At 44.4% G+C, this 18,254-nt stretch overlaps 1 protein-coding gene across 3 annotated transcripts in view; it reads left to right on the top strand.

Annotated features, from left to right (window-relative positions):
- The window catches only part of LOC132394485 (uncharacterized), a 96,903-nt gene that overhangs the window by 41,249 nt on the left and 37,400 nt on the right, over window positions 1–18,254 (top strand). For 2 of the 3 annotated variants that reach the window (XM_059970696.1, XM_059970695.1), the window contains exons 3-4: window positions 10,487–10,747; window positions 16,981–17,091. In XM_059970696.1, the coding sequence (XP_059826679.1) occupies window positions 10,487–10,747; window positions 16,981–17,091 (372 nt within the window). The remainder of the gene's footprint in view (window positions 1–10,486; window positions 10,748–16,980; window positions 17,092–18,254) is intronic. The other variant, XM_059970697.1, reaches the window with a different exon arrangement.

Genomic DNA, 18,254 nt, shown 5'->3' with positions numbered 1-18,254 from the left:
GAGAAGTAGAGTCTGTGTGGATAGAACTGAGGAACAGTAAGGGCAAAAAGACCTTAATGGGTGTTGTCTACAGGCCACCAAACAGTAGCATGGATATTGGATGCAAGTTGAATAGGGAGTTAACATTGGCATGTGGCAAAGGTAATGTCGCAGTAGTTATGGGGGATTTCAACATGCAGGTGAACTGGGAGAATCAGGTTGGTGCTAGACCCCAGGATAGGGAGTTTGTAGAGTGCCTACAGGATGCATTCTTGGAACAGTTTTTATGAGAGCCGACCAGGGACAAGGCTATTCTGGATTTAGTGTAGTGTAATGAACAGGATTTGATAAGCGATCTTGAAGTAAAGGAGCCATTAGGAGGTAGTGACCATAATATGATAAGTTTTTATCTGCAATTTGAGAAGGATACGGGCAGATCGAAGGTGGCAGTGTTGCAGTTGAACAAAGGAGACAATGGAGCCATGAGGGAGGAGCTGGCCAAAGTTAAATGGATGGATAGCCTAGCAGAAAAGACAGTGGAACAGCAATGGCAGGTATTCTTGGGAATAATGACAAGGTGCAAAATCAGTTCATCCCCCGGCGAAGGAAGGATTCAAAGAGGGGAAACGGGCCACAGTGGTTGACAAAGGAAGTCAGAGATTGGATAGCATTAAAAAAACAGTATGACAGAGCTAAGGTGAGTGGGAAGACAGATGATTGGGAAATTGTTAAGGAACAATAGAACTTAACTAAAAAGGCAATACAGGGAGAAAAAATGAGGTACGAATGCAAGCTAGCCAGGAATATAAAGGAGGATAGCAAAAGCTTTATTAGGTATGTGAAGAGAAAGAAGATAGTTAAGAACAATGTTGGGCCCTTGAAGAATGAATTGGGTGAATTTGTTATGTGAAACAGAGAAATGGCAGAAGAATTTAATAAGTTCTTTAGATCTGTCTTCACTAGGGAAGACACAAGCAATCTCCCAGATGTATGGATGGGCCAAGGACATAGGGTAAGAGAGGAAATGAAACAGATTGACATTAGGAAGGAAACAGTGATGAGTAGACTGATGGGACTGAAGGCTGACAAATCCCCAGGTCCACATGGTCTGCATCCTAGAGTACTAAAGGAGGTGGCTCTGGAAATTGCGGATGCATTGGTAATCATTTTCCAATGTTCCTTAGATTCAGGATCAGTTCCTGAGGATTGGAGAATGGCTAATGTTATCCCACTTTTTATGAAAGGAGGGAGGGAGAAAACAGAGAACTATCGTCCTGTCAGCCTAACATCAGTAGTGGGGAAGATGCTAAAGTCCATTATTAAAGATGAAATAGTGGCATATCTAGATAGCAGTGATAGGATTGGGCCGAGCCAGCATGGATTTACCAAGGGCAAATCATGCTTGACTAATCTATTGGAGTTTTTTGAGGATGTAACCAGGAAGTTAGACAAGGGAGATCCAGTGGATGTACTGTACCTTGATTTTCAGAAGGCATTTGATAAGGTCCCACATAGGAGATTGGTGGGAAAATCAGAGCTCATGGCATTGGGGGGAAGATATTGACATAGATAGAAAACTGGTTGGCAGATAAAAAGCAAAGAGTAATGGTGAATGGGTGTTTCTCGGAATGGCAGGTGGCGACTAGTGGGGTGCCACAGGACTCGGTTTTGGGACCAGAGCAGTTTATGATTTACATCAACGATTTAGATGAAGGCATTGAGAATAACATCAGCAAGTTTGCTGATGATACTAAGCTGGGTGGCAGCGTGACATGTGATGACTTGGTGACTTGGATAGGGTGAGTGAGTGGGCAGATACTTGGCAGATGACGTTTAATGTGAATTAAGTGTGAGGTTATCCACTTTGGGAGTAAGAACAGGAAGGCAGATTATTATCTGAACGGTGTAGAGTTAGGTAAGAGAGTAATACAAAGAGATCTAGGAGTCCTTGTTCATCAGTCACTGAAGGTGAATGAGCAAGTGCAGCAGGCAGTGAAGAAGGCTAATGGAATGTTGGCCTTTATTACAAAGGCAATTGAGTACAAGAGCAAGGAGATCCTTTTGCATTTGTACAGGGCCCTGGTGAGACCACACCTGGAGTATTGTGTACAGTTTTGGTCTCCAGGGTTAAGGAAGGACATCCTGGCTGTAGAGGAAGTGCAGTGTAGATTCACGAGGTTAATTCCTGGGATGTCCGGACTGTCTTACGCAGAGAGGTTAGAGAGACTGGGCTTGTACACGCTGGAATTGAGATTGAGAGGGGATCTGATTGCAACATATAAGATTATTAAGGGATTGGACAAGATAGAGGCAGGAAATATGTTCCAGATGCTGGGAGAGTCCAGTACCAGAGGGCATGGTTTGAGAATAAGGGGTAGGTCATTTAGGACAGAGTTAAGGAAAAACTTCTTCTCCCAGAGAGTTGTGGAGGTCTGGAATGCACTGCCTCGGAAGGCAGTGGAGGCCAATTCTCTGGATGCTTTCAAGAAGGAGCTAGATAGGTATCATATGGATAGGGGAATCAAGGGATATGGGGACAAGGCAGGAACCGGGTATTGATAGTAGATGATCAGCCATGATCTCAGAATGGCGGTGCAGGCTTGAAGGGCCGAATGGTCTACTTCTGCACCTATTGTCTATTGTCTAAAATCGCAAAGAACCAGACACTGCTTATCTTTCCAGAATGACTTAAATGTTACACCGAAAAATGTCGAAAACACAGATATGCAACTTATTTCCTAGATAACTGAATTTAATGTGTCCTGCGGTTCAGTATACAAAATGATCGATTGTTCTCATTCCTGTCTTTGTATACCTACTAGATAATATTGTTCACCCAAATGTGACTTGGAATCTGTTGCATATTGAACTGAAGGAGTCCTTTTAGCTCATAATCTTGTTTAGCCATTCACAGACATCTGACCTGCTTTTTGCTGCACGGTGGCATGATGATCGGATTCAAAATTGTCTTGAACTTAAAAAATGGAGGGTATAGATGAAGGTTCTATTCCGACAAAAGATCAATGAGAAGTAGAGTCCTGTGGGAATCAGTACAGGTACTTCAGTTTGTAATGACATGTACTTGATTTAGATGCGAATGTAAGTCTGCAGTACAATACAACAATAATGGACAAAACTTTCAATGGGTAGTGAGAAAGTTTTGTCAAAGATTGCATCAGAGTATATATCAGTTGAAATTTGGGTAGAGAGGGACTTTAATCAGGCAAGTGTGAAATGTTGCATTTTGGGAGGTCAAGCGCAAGCAGAAAGTATACAGTAAATGGCAAGACAGTTAAGAGCATTGATGAGCAGAGGGATCTTGGGGTGGAAGTCCATAACTTCAGGAATGTGACATGTTTTTTACTGAAGCTTTGGAATTTGAAATTTTTGTTTTTCCATTTTAGAATTTTCTCTGGTAAGTTGGCAACTGAAGGGTGACTAATTGAAGTATATAAAATTGAGATGCATAATAGTCAAGAGTTGTTTTCAAGATTGTTTAATGTTATTTCCTGTACTCAGTGTAAGGAGAACATAATAATTGTTACTCCAGATCCGATACAGCACCAAAAAACAAGATAAAGAACACAATAATTATTTGAAAAAACATAAATATAAATGGCTAACATGAGAGGGCAATATGGTTAACACGAGGGGGCACAGTTTTAAGGTGCTTGAAAGTAGGTTCAAGGGGGATGTCAGAGGTAATTTTTTCACACAGTGGTGGGTGCATGGAATGCACTGCCAGTGACAGTGGTAGAGGTGGGTACAATAGAGTCTTTTAAGAGATTCTTAGATGCTTAGAAAAATAGAGGGCTATGTGGCAGGGATGTTTTAGGAAGTTTCTAGAGTAGGTTGCATGGTCGGCACAACATTGTGGGCTGAAGGGCTTGTCATGTGCTGGAGATTTCTATGTTCTATAAATAATATACCTTATATGCATTGAGTATACCCATAAAATGACATTAGCCTGTACACAAGGTGACTAATGGGAAATAATGTAGTGGTGGAGTTAGTGGGTGGAAGTGTTGATCAGTCTTACTGCTTGGTCAAAGTAACTGTTTTTGTGTCTGGTGGTCCACAGCACTATGGACCATCCATCGATGTAGCAAGATATCGGCATGATACGGGAAGTGACCGTTACCAGTTATAAGCTCAACCAATTGGCAGAGGAACCTAGCGCCAGGGACCACTTCAGACGGTGGGAGAGATCATATCATCTCACTGGACAGCTACTGCCCGCCTCATGTTGGGCAGCCCCCAGCCAGTAAGGTGCTGTCCCACCACTGCTTGCCTGCCTCACTGGGTGTGTGGAGCTCAGAGTTCACCTGGCTGTGAGTTTGCACTAGGTAGAAGTGTTGTTTACTTCTTTCGATCTACCCAATGCAAAGACACCATGTACTACGGTGAAAGTAACTTCAACTCTTTATTAGCAAGTTACTCGAGGGAACCCTCCTTAAGCACTCTCTGTCGGAGGCTGCTTTGAGGGTCTCTCTCTCTCTCCTGAAGCAAATACAGATTTTTTTATATCATGCAGTCACATACATGGGTACATGTGGGTTCAACCCCCTTAGTTTCTTTACAGATGAGTATTGTTAACTTTATCAGTCATAAATTGTTTGTATAACATTTTTAATTGCTACTATGTCTGGATGCAGACAGGCACAGGCTTACCATCCAAAGCCTCCTGCCCTTGGAAATAGCCACTCTTTTTTTATGCTAATCTTGCAGGTGCCATAAGGAATACCAGACACAATAGGTTTCTCACAGCAATTAACCAGGTAATGATACAAGTTACCCTAAGCAAAACCGAAGTTAAGCGCAGATTGCATATCAAGGATGATGTCACCCGCTCAGCTTATTTTATGGGAAAGCATTTGTGCGTTTATACTCTTTTTCTCAAGCTCATAGCTGCTATGACCCTTACAAAAAATAGCCAGGGTCACAAGTGGCCTACGAGATGCTAACTTCCTAATATTACAGAAGAATTAAAACTAGGAAGACGCCAGCTCTTCACCTTTTAAAATAGAACATCCGGACCCATGTGTCCTTGACTAGCTGACGACTCCAGCGATTGACAACACCCGCAGAACAGCAATCATTGACAGGGAGCTCACTGGGCAGAACATTGACATTGCCTGCCTCCAGGAGACCCATTTGGCAGATAGTGGTCCCATGAGAGAGTCCAATTACACTTCTTTGTGGCAGGGTCTACCTCATGAAGACCCAAGAAAGTATGGGGTTGGTTTTGCGATGAAGAACTTCATCATCGCCACGATGGAACCGCCAAAAAGCGGAACAGTAAAGATCCTTGCGCTCTGCTTATCATCACTTTTCGGCCCAGTCAACCTCCTGAGCATCGATGCACCAACAATTTGTTTGTCACCAGAGGCCAAAGACCAGTTTTACAAGGCTCTGAATGAGACAATATCCAGAATCCCAAGAACTGAAGGACTGTACTTGCTGGGAGACTTCAGTGTTAGAGTTGGAGCTGACCACGAAGCATGCCTTCTTGCCTTGGCCATCATGGCATCAGCAAGATGAACGAGGACAGGCAGAGACTGCTAGAGCTGTGCTGCCAGCATGGACTGTGCATCACCAACACATATTTTCAGTGTAAGCAACAGCACAAGGTCTCCTGGAAACATCTGCGGTCCCACCACTGGCGTCAGCTCAACTTTATCATCACCAGCTGCAGGGACGTGAACAGTGTCCTTGGCACTCACAGTTACCACAGTGCAGACTGCGACACAGACCACTCCCTTCTTGTCAGTAAAGTGGGGCTAACGCCAAAGAGACTTCATCATTCCATGACTAAGGGCCGTTCTTGCATCAACACCTGATGTACAGCGAACTCTGACAGAGCACAGCAGTTCGTGGATGCATTTGAAGCCGCAATGAAGAACCGTTCTGGTGACAATACCTCCATTGACTCCAAGTGGGTGCAACTCCATGATGCCATCTGCAGCTCATCCATAACAGAATTTGGAGAAAAGGAGCAAGAATGCAGACTGGTATGGGGCACACTGAGTAGAAATGGCACAAATGACTGAGGCCTACAAGCAAAACCCCTGCACCAGCATACACACATATCAGATCTGCTAGAAACAAGGAACAACAAACTGCATGTCGTTGTGCAAACAAATCCTGGCTGAACTTGTGCAGCAAGATCCAATCAGCTGCCGACAGTGGGAATGCAAGAGGAATGTTTCACAGCATCAAGTGAGCAACAGGCCCTTCAACCATCAAATCGGCCCCATTGAAGTCAAACAGTGGGGTAGTGATCACAGACTGGTGCAAGCAGCTTGAACATTGGGTAGAGTACTGGAGCTCTATGCAACCCAGAACATGGTGACCAATGCTGCCTTGGAGGCACTGCCTGACTTCCCAATCATGGAAGAACTTGTTGCATTGCCATCTATGGAGGAGCTCAGCAAAGCCATTGACTGTCTCACGGGGTGGGGGGGGGGGGGGAAGCCCAGGGAAAGATGGAATTCCACCCCCCCCCCCCCCGACGTCGTGAAGAGTCAGAAGCCTGGCTTTCTGCATTTCTGCATCATCTACACAAGCTTCTGTGTCTCTGCTGGGAGAAAGGCCACGTCCCCAAGACATGCAAGAGGCCAACATTGTCACACTGTACAAAAACAAGGGTGACAGGTGATTGTAACATCTACCGTGGCATCTCTGTCCTTAGTATTGTGGGGAAATTGTTCACCCGCATCGTCTTGGCACAATTTCAGAATCTACCCAGAGTCCCAGTGCAGATTCAGTGGACATGGTCTTCTCACTGAACCAGCTGCAGGAGAAGTGTTGAGAGCAGCAGAAGCCACTGTTCATGGACCTCATTGATCTGACCAAGGCGTTCAACCTCATCAGCAGAAATGGGGTAGTCATTCAAGCTCCTGCTAAAGATTGGCTGCCCGCAAGACTTTGCAGCATCATATCATCCTTCCATGAGGACATGCACAACACTGTATGCTTCAGTGGAGCAACTTCTAATGCTTTCCCAGTGAGCAGTGGAGTGAAACAAGGTTGTGGCCTGTTTTTGGAATCTTCTTCTCCATGCTCCTTCACTTTGCTTTCGCAGACTGCTTTAAAGGCATCTACCTTTGCACAAGAGCTGATGGCAAGCTGCTCAACACTGCTTGCTTGCGCTCCAAGTTAGGACTGCCCTCATCCACGAGACGCTGTTTGCAGAAGATGCAGCATTGATGTCACACACTGAAGGCAGACTCCAACAAATGATTAACCGTTTCACCCATGTTGGCAAGGAGTTTGAGTTAACCATCAGTCTGAAGAAGACAAACATCATGGCCCAGGGTGCATAATCTCCTCAAACATCACCATTGATGGTTGCTGTCTTGATGTAGTCGACTCCTTCACCTGAATTGGGTAGACCATCATTAGCTCCCCGTCCCTCGAAGCAGAGGTGAACAGCAAACTCCTCTACCCCAGCAAGGCTTGGAAGTAATACATCAGTCAAGAGAAGAGGCTAAACTCGTTACACCTTCACTGCCTCAGGTGCAGCTTGCACATCTTTTGGCAAAACAGAATCACCATCACAGAGGTTCTGCAGTGGGCTGACACCTCCAGCAATTCTACCTCCACACACTACTCAGCCACAGATGCCTCAGATGGTTGGGCCAAGTCAAATGGATTGACCAGGGGCGCATTCCCAAGGATGTGATGCATGGCGAGCTGAGCGACAGCTATTGCCCACGAGGAAGACCATGCCTCTGCTACAGAGATGTCTGCAAGCATGATATGAAGTTAGCATGCATCAACCTCAACACATGGGAGGAACCAGTTGAAGACTGGACAGCATGGAGGGCTGCAAACAAAAGTGGTGTACAACGTGTTGAGATAAAAGGATCAACAATCTATCAACAAGAAAAGCCAGATCTGCATCACCCAGCGCACCTTCCTCCTTCACCTGCAACCACTGTGACTCTAGAATGGAGCTGTACAGCCACTCTAGAAAGAATCAGAATCAGGTTTATTATCACCGGCATGTGACGTGTTAACAGCAGTTCAATGCAATACATAATCTAGCAGAGAGAAAAAAATAATAATAATAATTAAACAAACAAGTAATTCAATTACGGATACATATATTGAATAGTTTTTTTTAAACGTGCAAAAATACAAATACTATACATTTAACAAAAAGTGAGGTAGTGTCCAAAGATTCAATGACCATTTAGGAATCGGTTGGCAGAGGGGAAGAAGCTGTTCCTGAATCACTGAGTGTGTGCCTTCAGGCTTCTGTACCTCCTACCTGATGGTAACAGTGAGAAAAAGGCATGTTGTGGGTGCTGGAGGTCCTTAATAATGGACACTGCCTTTCTGAGACACTGCTCCTTAAAGATGTCCTGGGTACTTTGTAGGCTAGTACCCAAGATGGAGCTGACTAGATTTACAACCTTCTGCAGCTTCTTTTGGTCCTGTACAGTAGCCCCTCCATACCAGACAGTGATGCAACCTGTCAGAATGCTCTCCATGGTACAACTATAGAAGTTTTTGAGTGTATTTGTTGACATGCCAAATCTCTTCAAACTCCTAATGAAGTATTGCCGCTGTTCTACCTTCTTTATAACTACATCGATATGGTGGGACCAGGTAAGATCCTCAGACATCTTGACACCCAGGAACTTGAAGCTGCTCACTCTCTCCACTTCTGATCTGTCTATGAGGATTGGTATGTGTTCCTTCATCTTACCCTTCCTGAAGTTCACAGTCAGCTCTTTCATCTTCTTGATGTTGAGTGCCAGGTTGTTGCTGGGGCACCACTCCACTAATTGGCATATCTCACTCCTGTACGCCCCCTCATCACCACCTGAAATTCTACCAACAATGGTTGTATCGTCAGCAAATTTATACATTGTATTTGTGCTATGCCTAGCCACACAGTCCTGTGTATATACAGAGTAGACCGGTGAGCTAAGCATACATCCTTTGAGCTGCGCCAGTGTTGATCGTCAGCGAGGAGGTTATGTTATCACCAATCCATACAGATTGTGGTCTTGCAGTTCGGAGGCCGAGGATCCAATTTCAGAGGGAGGTATAGAGGTCCAGGTTCTGCAACTTCTCAGTTAGGAAGGTGGGAATGATGGTATTAGATGCTGAGCTATAATCGATGAAAAGCATCCTGACGTAGGGGTCCGTGTTGTCCAGGTGGTCTAAAGCCATGTGGAGAGCCATTGAGATTGCATCTGCCATTGACCTATAGGCAAATTGCAATGGGTCCAGGTCCTTGCTGAGGCAGGAGTTCAGTCTAGTCATGACCAACCTCTCAAAGCATTTCATCACTGTTGATGTGAGTGCTACTGGGCGATAGTCATTAAGGCAGCTCAAATTATTCTTAGTGCATATAACCCCAAGTCTACGACTACAAGAACCATCAGAAAAGTGTCACACCATCATCTCTCGAGATATATGGAGCCAACAAGGTCCTGGCATAAATATCACGTAGCCTCCTCCTTGATGGAAGTGGGATTAAACAGTTTATGAGAGGGGCGTGTGGGATTCTTCATGATGTTTTCCAGCACCTTTCTGTATATATGTCCTTGATGGTGGGTAGGCTGGTGCCAGTGATGCGTTGAGCATTTTTTGGCTACCCGTTGTAGAACCTTCCTGCCTGTCATGGTACATTTTCCATACCAAGCAGTGATGTAGCTTGTTAGTACAAACATGAGAAAATCAAATGCTGGAAATCCACATAACACTCACAAAATGCTGGAGGAACTCAGCAGGCTGGGCAGCAGCTATGGAAAAGGGTAAACAGTCGAAGTTTCAGGCCGAGTCCCTTCATCAGGTCCAGCATTTGTGTGTGATGCAGCTTGGTAGGATGCTGTCCACTTTGCATCCATAGAATTACGTGAGTGTGGATGTACAAAGTCTAGCTCACTTCGGACTCCTCAGAAATCAGAGGTGCTGGTGAGCTTTCCTGACATGTGTTCTTGGACCATGAGAGGTTGTATGTGATGTGCACTCCTGGGAGTTTGAAACTGCTTGTAGTTTCCGCCACTGTGCTACTGATGAAACAGCGGGGTACGTGAGTGGTGCGAGTCCTCCTGAAGTCAATAAGCATTTTATTTGTTTTGTTGTCATTAAGGAAGAGGTTATTTGCCTGGCAGCAGGTCTCGAGCTCTTTCAACTCCTCTCTGTAGGCCTTCTCATCATTGTTAGTAATGAGCCCCACTGCTTAGGGACTTTCTTAGGGTAGACAAGTCAAATACTAGCGAGCATAGGTTTAAGGCGAAAGAGTAGAACTCTGAAGATTTATTAGCAAGTTTTTTTCAGCTTGGTACCTGGAATGTGCTGGGAGGTGGAGAAACTAGATTTGATGGCAAAGGTTAAAGAGGCATTTAGACAGATACCTGAACAGGGAGGGAACTGAGGAATAATCACCATATGCAGGCAGAAGGGAATTGTTTAATTTGGTATCACGGTGGGCTGAAGAACAGTGCCACAATAAAATAAGTTCTATGTTCCTATGTTTCTCCTCTAGGTAAACTGACAAACAACCTGACAAGGAGCAATTCCAACATCGCTAGTTCCACTATCCAGTTGAGCTGTGAGATCGCTAGATGTATTCTTGAGTACCAATGGCAGAAAGATGGAAAAGAAATACCCCAACGTTACCAGCTAGTGGATAATAACAGAAGACTTGTTATCCCAAGCGCTTTGAAAAATGACTGTGGAACATATACTTGTATTGCAAATTCAACTGACCGCATTGTCCAGGAAAAATATACACTGATTATATATGGTATGGTTTATGGATAATATCTTGAGAATAGATTTTGACTTTCTGCTTTTGAATGACTTCTAATGCAGGAATGTGAAAGTTGCATTGTTGCAGAGACAGCCAACTAACTTTAAAAGTTTTTCCAGTAACTTTAAAGGCTAAATGAAAATGAACATTAGCAAGGCTCTTCAGACTACAGAGCTTATTAAATGGAATTGTCAGTTATAAGTTAGAAATTAATTGCTGGAGGATCTTTGCCTACAACCTACAGCATGAACACTAAATTCTCTAATTTCCAGTAACCTGCTACATTCATCCCTTTCTCTCTTCTGATCTAGTCAGTTCCTCTTACACACACTTAATACCAGCTCTCCCTGTCACCTAATTTCTTTCGGCTCTCCCAATTACTGCATTTGCCATCACTCGCACTCTCCTCCCACTGCTCTAGTCAAGCTTGTATGGTTGTACCTTCCTTTCCTATCAGATTTCATTATCCATAGCCCTTTGTTACCTCCTAGCCTCTCGCTATTTCCACCCATTGTTCCCTACTTAACTCATCTATATTTTTTGCTTGGATCCATATCACTTGTCTGCTCTCTCTGAGCTGGTCCCACCCCTCCATTTTATATCAGCTATTTCCCTCTCCTCCATTCATCCAAGATTAAGGGTCTTGACTTGAAATTGTCTATTTCTCACCAGATTGCTGCATCTGCAGTCTCTCATGTCTTGTCAAAGTTACACTCAGAATGAGGAGGAAGGAGGTGAGAGAAATTACTTACTAGTGGCTATTGAAGCCTTGATTCTTCAACTAGTTGAAGCCGCACTATTGAAGCTGTTAAATTTTATGATATTGCACTTTCTGAAGTCTAATGCATTGTGGATCCAAGCCATACTCAGGGTTGTGTTTGAAGTAATGTTTCTTTTACCCCCCCCCCCCCCTTATCCCCCACCCCGTCCCCACATGAAATCACTAGTACATTCTGCTCAGTCAACTGATTTTTTTCAGTTTTTGTAGGCATCACTGAATAGGCCATGTGTTTTTCCCTCCCATGACAACTTGGTGATTGTTTCTACTGTTACGAACCCTGTAAATGGGTCACTTACCAGCAAAGATAGAGGGGTTCGTTGAAGTCTGATGATACTACTTTAACAGTATTTATTGATAAAAATACACAAAATAATATCAATGCAAACATACAGATAATATACGTCGTCAATACTAAATCTAAAAGCGCGGGTATAATAATAATCAATAAGAAATAGCTCTATCGTTGTCTAGGGGATAATGTATTGTCCGATGGAAATATAAAAGTCACTCTTAGTTTGTTCAAGCTGCAGCGTTTTGGTTTGAGAGAAAGACGGGTTAAAACTTGCCCAGTCCGTTTATGATGTCAATCCTTCGAGAGTCGTTGGGAGTTGGTTTCCCCGTTGTTAGCTGAAAGCCATTCTCCCATGGTAAAAGCCACCGGTTCCAGGGTAAATGGAACTGAATGCACGTGGCCTCCTCCCACCGGCTTCCACTATTACGGGATCGCTAGCTTTTCGTCTGGTGCGTCTGAGGGGCTGTTCCCACAGACCCTCTTTTATCCTGACTCACAGGGTCTCAGATGTCGATCAGGTTGGGGGTGATGCAATCCCTCCCTCAACCAGCCCACTTTGCCTGAGGGCTTCCACGTGGCACAGTATTGTAATACACAAGTCTGTCTCGAAGAGACAATGGCCATTTCCTGTAGCTTTTATATCGCTGGGGGGGGGGGGGGTCAAGACATTCCGCACGTCTCTCTCTCATTTCCTGGGTCTCCTGTCCCAAATCAATAGCGATCCTGCGATTCTCAAAAAGGAGGGGGCTGCAGGCGTAACACCCCCTTTCTTCAAAGCGTTTTCTCCAGCAGTGAAAACGAAGTAGTACAGAGTCTTACAGGATTTTAGAATAAAGCTCTTCCTTTTCACTACAGAGTAATACAGCTAAACATTCAATTCAGCATCTAAACAGTTAACTATTACAGTGTCACTTCCTTTAATATCTTAACATCTTGTACCTTACTAAATTCTTGTAGCATTAGACTTCAATTTAATAACCACCTATCTTTATTTCTTTCCTTCAGCAAACAAAAACTAAGGATCTTAGCTTACGTGTATACTACAAAAGTTCATACAAATACTCATCTTTCTGTTGCTTTCAAACTTAACAGGCAGGCTTCCATGGGGTTGTCTTTATTATTCACGTGCTTTGTCGAAATCCCGTAAAACCGGCTTTTGCTATTTAAAATGGCGTCCTCATTAACCGTCGCCTCTTTTCCGGTTAGTTCCCACATGGGGAGCTTGGGTACCCTGGTGAAATAGGCTCTCGCCCGCTTCTTTCATAGGAGTTATTTTATCAACACCGTGTCCCAAACTTAGACCATCTTCAGAATTTCCACCCAATTCTTTAATTTTGCACAGGTTGCTAGCCCTCTCTTCAGGACCCTTCAGGCTATTAGTTTTCAGTTCGAACTCTTTGTTCAAGCAGCATTTCAAATTCTGCCTTTTCACACCCCACTCTGGAATAACAATAGCATGGGGGGCCCCGTCATCTTCCAACTCAATCTGTAAGCAATCCGCAGGCTTTAAATTTTCTTCATTTGATTTGGGAACTACATATTTCCCGTTTCCTTCAACAATAATATTTATCTCCCCACTTTTGGTCTCCGCATTAACTTTTAACACACCGTCAAGCACAAACACCTGGGAATTCTCACTTCCTACTATGACCAAGGTTAACCCTTTCTTCACTGAACCAAGTCTATCTGACCCACAAGGACGGCCATCTCGTTCCACTGAATCAAATACCTCAGACTTGTTCTGAGCTCCATTACTAGGTTCAGTACCACGTGCATCCACATCTTGGACACACTCAAACGGGACATTTGCCTCTTTCAGGCTTTCAATACCCGTACCTGGTCCAAATTCTAAATTCCCCTGATTCTCCCAGCTACTCTCGGGCAACTCCCTTTCGGAGTAAACTCAACCCCGCGGGCTGAAACAACCTCATCTGCCAACCCAGCAGACTTCTTCAAGGTAAGGGCACCCTCTTCATCTAGGACTGCCCTCATTTCATTATCGGGAACACCTCTAGCATTTTCAACTTCTTCAAACAGTTCTGCCAAACCAGACAGATCATCCATGTCCAACCCTGGACCTTTTAACAGCTCTATCTGTTTCTCATCTTTATCTTCTGCCTCTAGAACTTTTCTCCTCGCTAAGGGCAGGTCTACCTCCTCTCCCTTACTCTCTTTCACTTTACTACTCTTCGTTTTACCACCCTCTAAACCCACGTGGTACAGGGTCGGTAAAAACATCTTGGCCAATTCAAAACTGGCCGGATTTAAACTGCTCCCTTTCTCAGCTGCCTCTCTCGACGTGCTGCGAGTGATCGTGCATGCGGGATAGATCTTGGAATCTAGGGGCGGGGCCGCAACACTCACCAGCCGGCTTGTCTTCGTCATTGCTGACCAAACCTTACCACCTGCTAAATCGTTACCAAGAAGGACGTCCGCGTCAGTTCTCGGGAAGTCTGATCGCACCCCTATTTCAACTGGTCCAGACACCAGCTCACAATCCATAATGACCCTATGTAAGGGCACCATTTCCGTCCCTTTGCTTATTCCTTTCACAGCTACCGTTCCCGTCTTGCGACCAAACTCTAGTACCTTACTGCTGATCAATGATAGCTCAGCCCCCGTATCTCTCCAGATCCGTACTGGAACTGGTATGTCTCCCTTCCTCACAGACACAGTTCCGTTTGACAGACAAGTCTCAGACCCTTCTCGTACTCTGTCTACCTGGGGCTCTCTTGTTGATTTACTGATTACCACGGCACATCCGAAAGGGACTGCTGCTTTCCCTTTTCCTTTCTCTTTCCTCGGAGCAAAGCACCTAGATGCAATATGCCCCCCCTTTCCACAATTAAAACAGGTCAAGCCCGGAAATCTCTGGCCGTCTGGCCTTTCCCCCTCAACCTTACCACTAGCTCCCGGCGGGACCTCAGCCTCAGCCGGCGGGCTTTCTTGATCGTTCCCATGGTCTCTCTGGGAGCTTTTATTCGAGGAAAACTTTGTCTTTTGGGTTAGGGCATATTCATCTGCGAACCTAGCAAATTCTGAGATGGACTTATTCGGCTTCTCATTCAAATACATCTGGATATCCTCCGAAACACAACCTTTAAATTCCTCAATCAGAATTAACTCCCTGAGACGACAATAATCCTCCTCCGCTATCTCTGCTGTGCACCAACGGTCTAAGAGCACACCCTTCTCATAGGCAAACTCGGTATACATCTGATTCCACCCTTTCTTTAAAGTTCTGAACTTTTGTCTATACACTTCAGGTACTAGCTCATAACTCTAGAGAATGGCCGCCTTTACTTTGTCATAACTCTCCTCCTCTCCCTCCTCCATGGCCAACGCCGTATATGCCCACTGTGCCTTCCCTTTTAATACACTTTGTAACAGCGCCACCCACTGATCTCTGGGCCACTTCTGATTCACTGCCACCTTTTCAAAAAGCAAGAAATAACTATCAATATCCGTCTCCTCAAACGGAGGTACCAACTTCAACTCTCGACTAACATTGAACCGCTCCTCTCGGTCTGACCCCGGAACTCGTGGCTCTTGCCGTAACTTCTCCATCTCCAAGTCATGTTTCCTTTTTTCTCTGCCTCCCCATACTCTCTCTCCTTCTCTTTCTCAGCTGCTTCCAGCGGTTTTAACTGAATTTCATGCTCTCTTTGTTCCTCAGCTCTTTCCCTCTCTTTCTTAGCTGCTTCCAGCTGTTTTAACTGAATTTCATGCTGTCTTTGTTTCTCAGCTCTTTCCCTCTCCCGTTTCACCTCTAACTCCTTTAGCTGGAGCGCATGCTCCCTTTCTTTCTCCCTCTCAGCTCTTTCCTGCTGCTTTACCTTAATTGCATGTTCCAACCTTAATTTCTCCAACTCTAACTGAGCCGTCCCACTAGCTGGTACCTTTTCAGGGATATTTTCCAACACCTCAGCTGCAAACACATTCTTCCCAAAATAATACTGAGTTATTGCCCTTCGCACCTCCCGCTTTTTCATTGACAATCTCACCTCTGCGAGGTTTAACCCCTTCGCCAAATTTATCAAGTCTGATTTGGTGGCCGCCTCTAGCGCCTCCAGAGTCGGGTTTTCTATAAATTCACCCACGTCCATCTTTGCTGGTTTCCCGTCTGGCTACCCGTGTAACCAGATCCAAGTTTGGACTTACAATCCCGATTCACTGGCCTCCCAATTTGGTATCAAATCCCGAGACGAGAATCCCAAGTTGTTACGAACCCCATAACTGGGTCACTTACCAGCAAAGATAGAGGGGTCCGTTGAAGTCTGATGGTACTATTTTGACAGTATTTATTGATAAAAATACAGAAAATAATATCAATGCAAACATACAGATAATATACGTCGTCAATACTAAATCTAAAAGCGTGGCTATAATAATAATAAGAAATAGCTCTATTGTTGTCTAGGGGATAATGTATTGTCTGATGGAAATATAAAAGTCACTGTTAGTTCGTTCAAGATGCAGCATTTTGGTTTGAGAGAAAGATGGGTTAAAACTTGCCCAGTCCATTTATGATGTCAATCCTTCGAGAGTCGGGAGTTGGTTTCCCCATTGTTAGCTGAAAGCCATTCTCCCACCGGTAAAAGCCACCGGTTCCGGGGTAAATGGAACTGAATGCACATGGCCTCCTCCCACCGGCTTCCACTATTACGGGATCACTAGCGTTTCGTCTGGTGCGTCTGAGGGGCTGTTCCCACAGACCCTCTTTTATCCTGACTCACAGGGTCTCAGATGTCGATCAGGTTGGGGGTGATGCAATCCCTCCCTCAACCAGCCCACTTTTCCTGAGGGCTTCCACGTAGCACAGTATTGTAATACAATGGCCGTTTCCTGTAGCTTTTATATCGCTGGGGGGGGGGTCAAGACATTCCGAACGTCTCTCTCTCATTTCCTGGGTCTCCTGACCCAAATCAATAGCGATCCTGCGATTCTCAGAAAGAAAGGAGGGGGCTGCAGGCGTAACACTACCTGCTTGTTGAATTAACAACTGGGAATTTAAAACCACATTAGAAATGGGCAGCAGGTGGCCATCCCTAAGGACTATTGTGGAACTTGTCTTGAAACTAATATTGGAGCTTTTACGTTCATTTTTTCTAGTGCTCTGTTATATATTTCATGATCTGTATGTTTCAATTGCAGGCTTTATCTGGGCAGATTATTTAATTGTTGGTGCAGCAATCATAGGACTGGTGGTATCTTCAATTTCTCATGTTGCATGGTGGATTCTGCAAAAGAAACAACGAAATCAAGGTATCTGCTATGTTCACAATTTACTTACAAGTTGTAGAAACCTTCCAATTAATGTTTATTCATGACTCGTTTTAAACTTTTGGTTTCAATGAGATACCCTCATTCTTCTAAATTCCGGTGAGTACTGGCCGAGAGCCATCAAATACTCATCATATCATAAGCCTCAATCCCTCCCTGATTCCTCAACACTATCTGCAACTCCACTGTCTTTGTATTGCCTGCAATCCTGATCATCAATTTCATCATCAAACACATTGATATATAACATTAAAAAGTAGCAGTCACAACCCTGACCACTGCAGAACACCACTAGTCACAAGTAGCCAACAGAAAAGGCTCCATTTATTCCCACTCTTTGCCTCCTGCTAATCAACTAATTCTCTATCAAGACAAACAAGAAAATCTGCAGATGCTGGAAATCTAAGTAACATACACAAAATGCTGGAGGTATTAAAGTCGAATCTGAATAAAACTCAAGAGACCAGCTTCTTATAATTAACGCAGTCTATTGTGCACCCTCCTGCAAGAGTTTGAGACCCAGTTGTCACAGTCCGACAAGTAGGCCTGATCCCTCAGGTTACAGCTGTATATTTATACATAGTAAGCCCCATACATTACTGTTGCAAGATGTTATTTGAACTGGTATGCCCACCAAATCTGTTGATGGAAACTTAGTTACAGGTAAGAGATTCTACTAGATCAAGGCTTAATTTCAGATGGATGTGCTGTCCAGTCCTCATCAGTTATTCCCTTTGCTAGGCCCTGACTTAATTACAGCTGGATGTTCCTTCCTGTCTTTACTGGTGAGCCCTCCTACTCCTGCTCAAATGAGGGTACAATGTACAATGTTATCAAACTCTCAGTGTCTCTCTGCAATCCATGGAGAACTGGTATAAGCCTGTTTAGCTGACTGCTGAAGGCAGAGTCTACCTTCAGTTAAAAAATTCCTATTCAATCCCAACTATTCTTTTAGGCAGAGGTTATATAGGTTCAAAATGATTTTTTTATATCCTCAATTCCTCAGAGGAACTCAACAGGCCAGGCAGCATCTATGGAAAAGAGTACAGTCGATGTTTTGGCCCAAGACCCTTCGGCAGGACTGGAGAAAAAAAATCAGGAGTCAGGTTTAGAGGGTGGGGGAAGGGAAAAGAGAAACACAGGGT

Source organism: Hypanus sabinus, chromosome 5 (genome assembly GCF_030144855.1).
Source record: "Hypanus sabinus isolate sHypSab1 chromosome 5, sHypSab1.hap1, whole genome shotgun sequence".
Lineage (NCBI taxonomy): Eukaryota > Metazoa > Chordata > Chondrichthyes > Myliobatiformes > Dasyatidae > Hypanus > Hypanus sabinus.
Note: the sequence above shows the minus strand (reverse complement) of the source record. Positions and strands in the feature narration are given on the sequence as shown.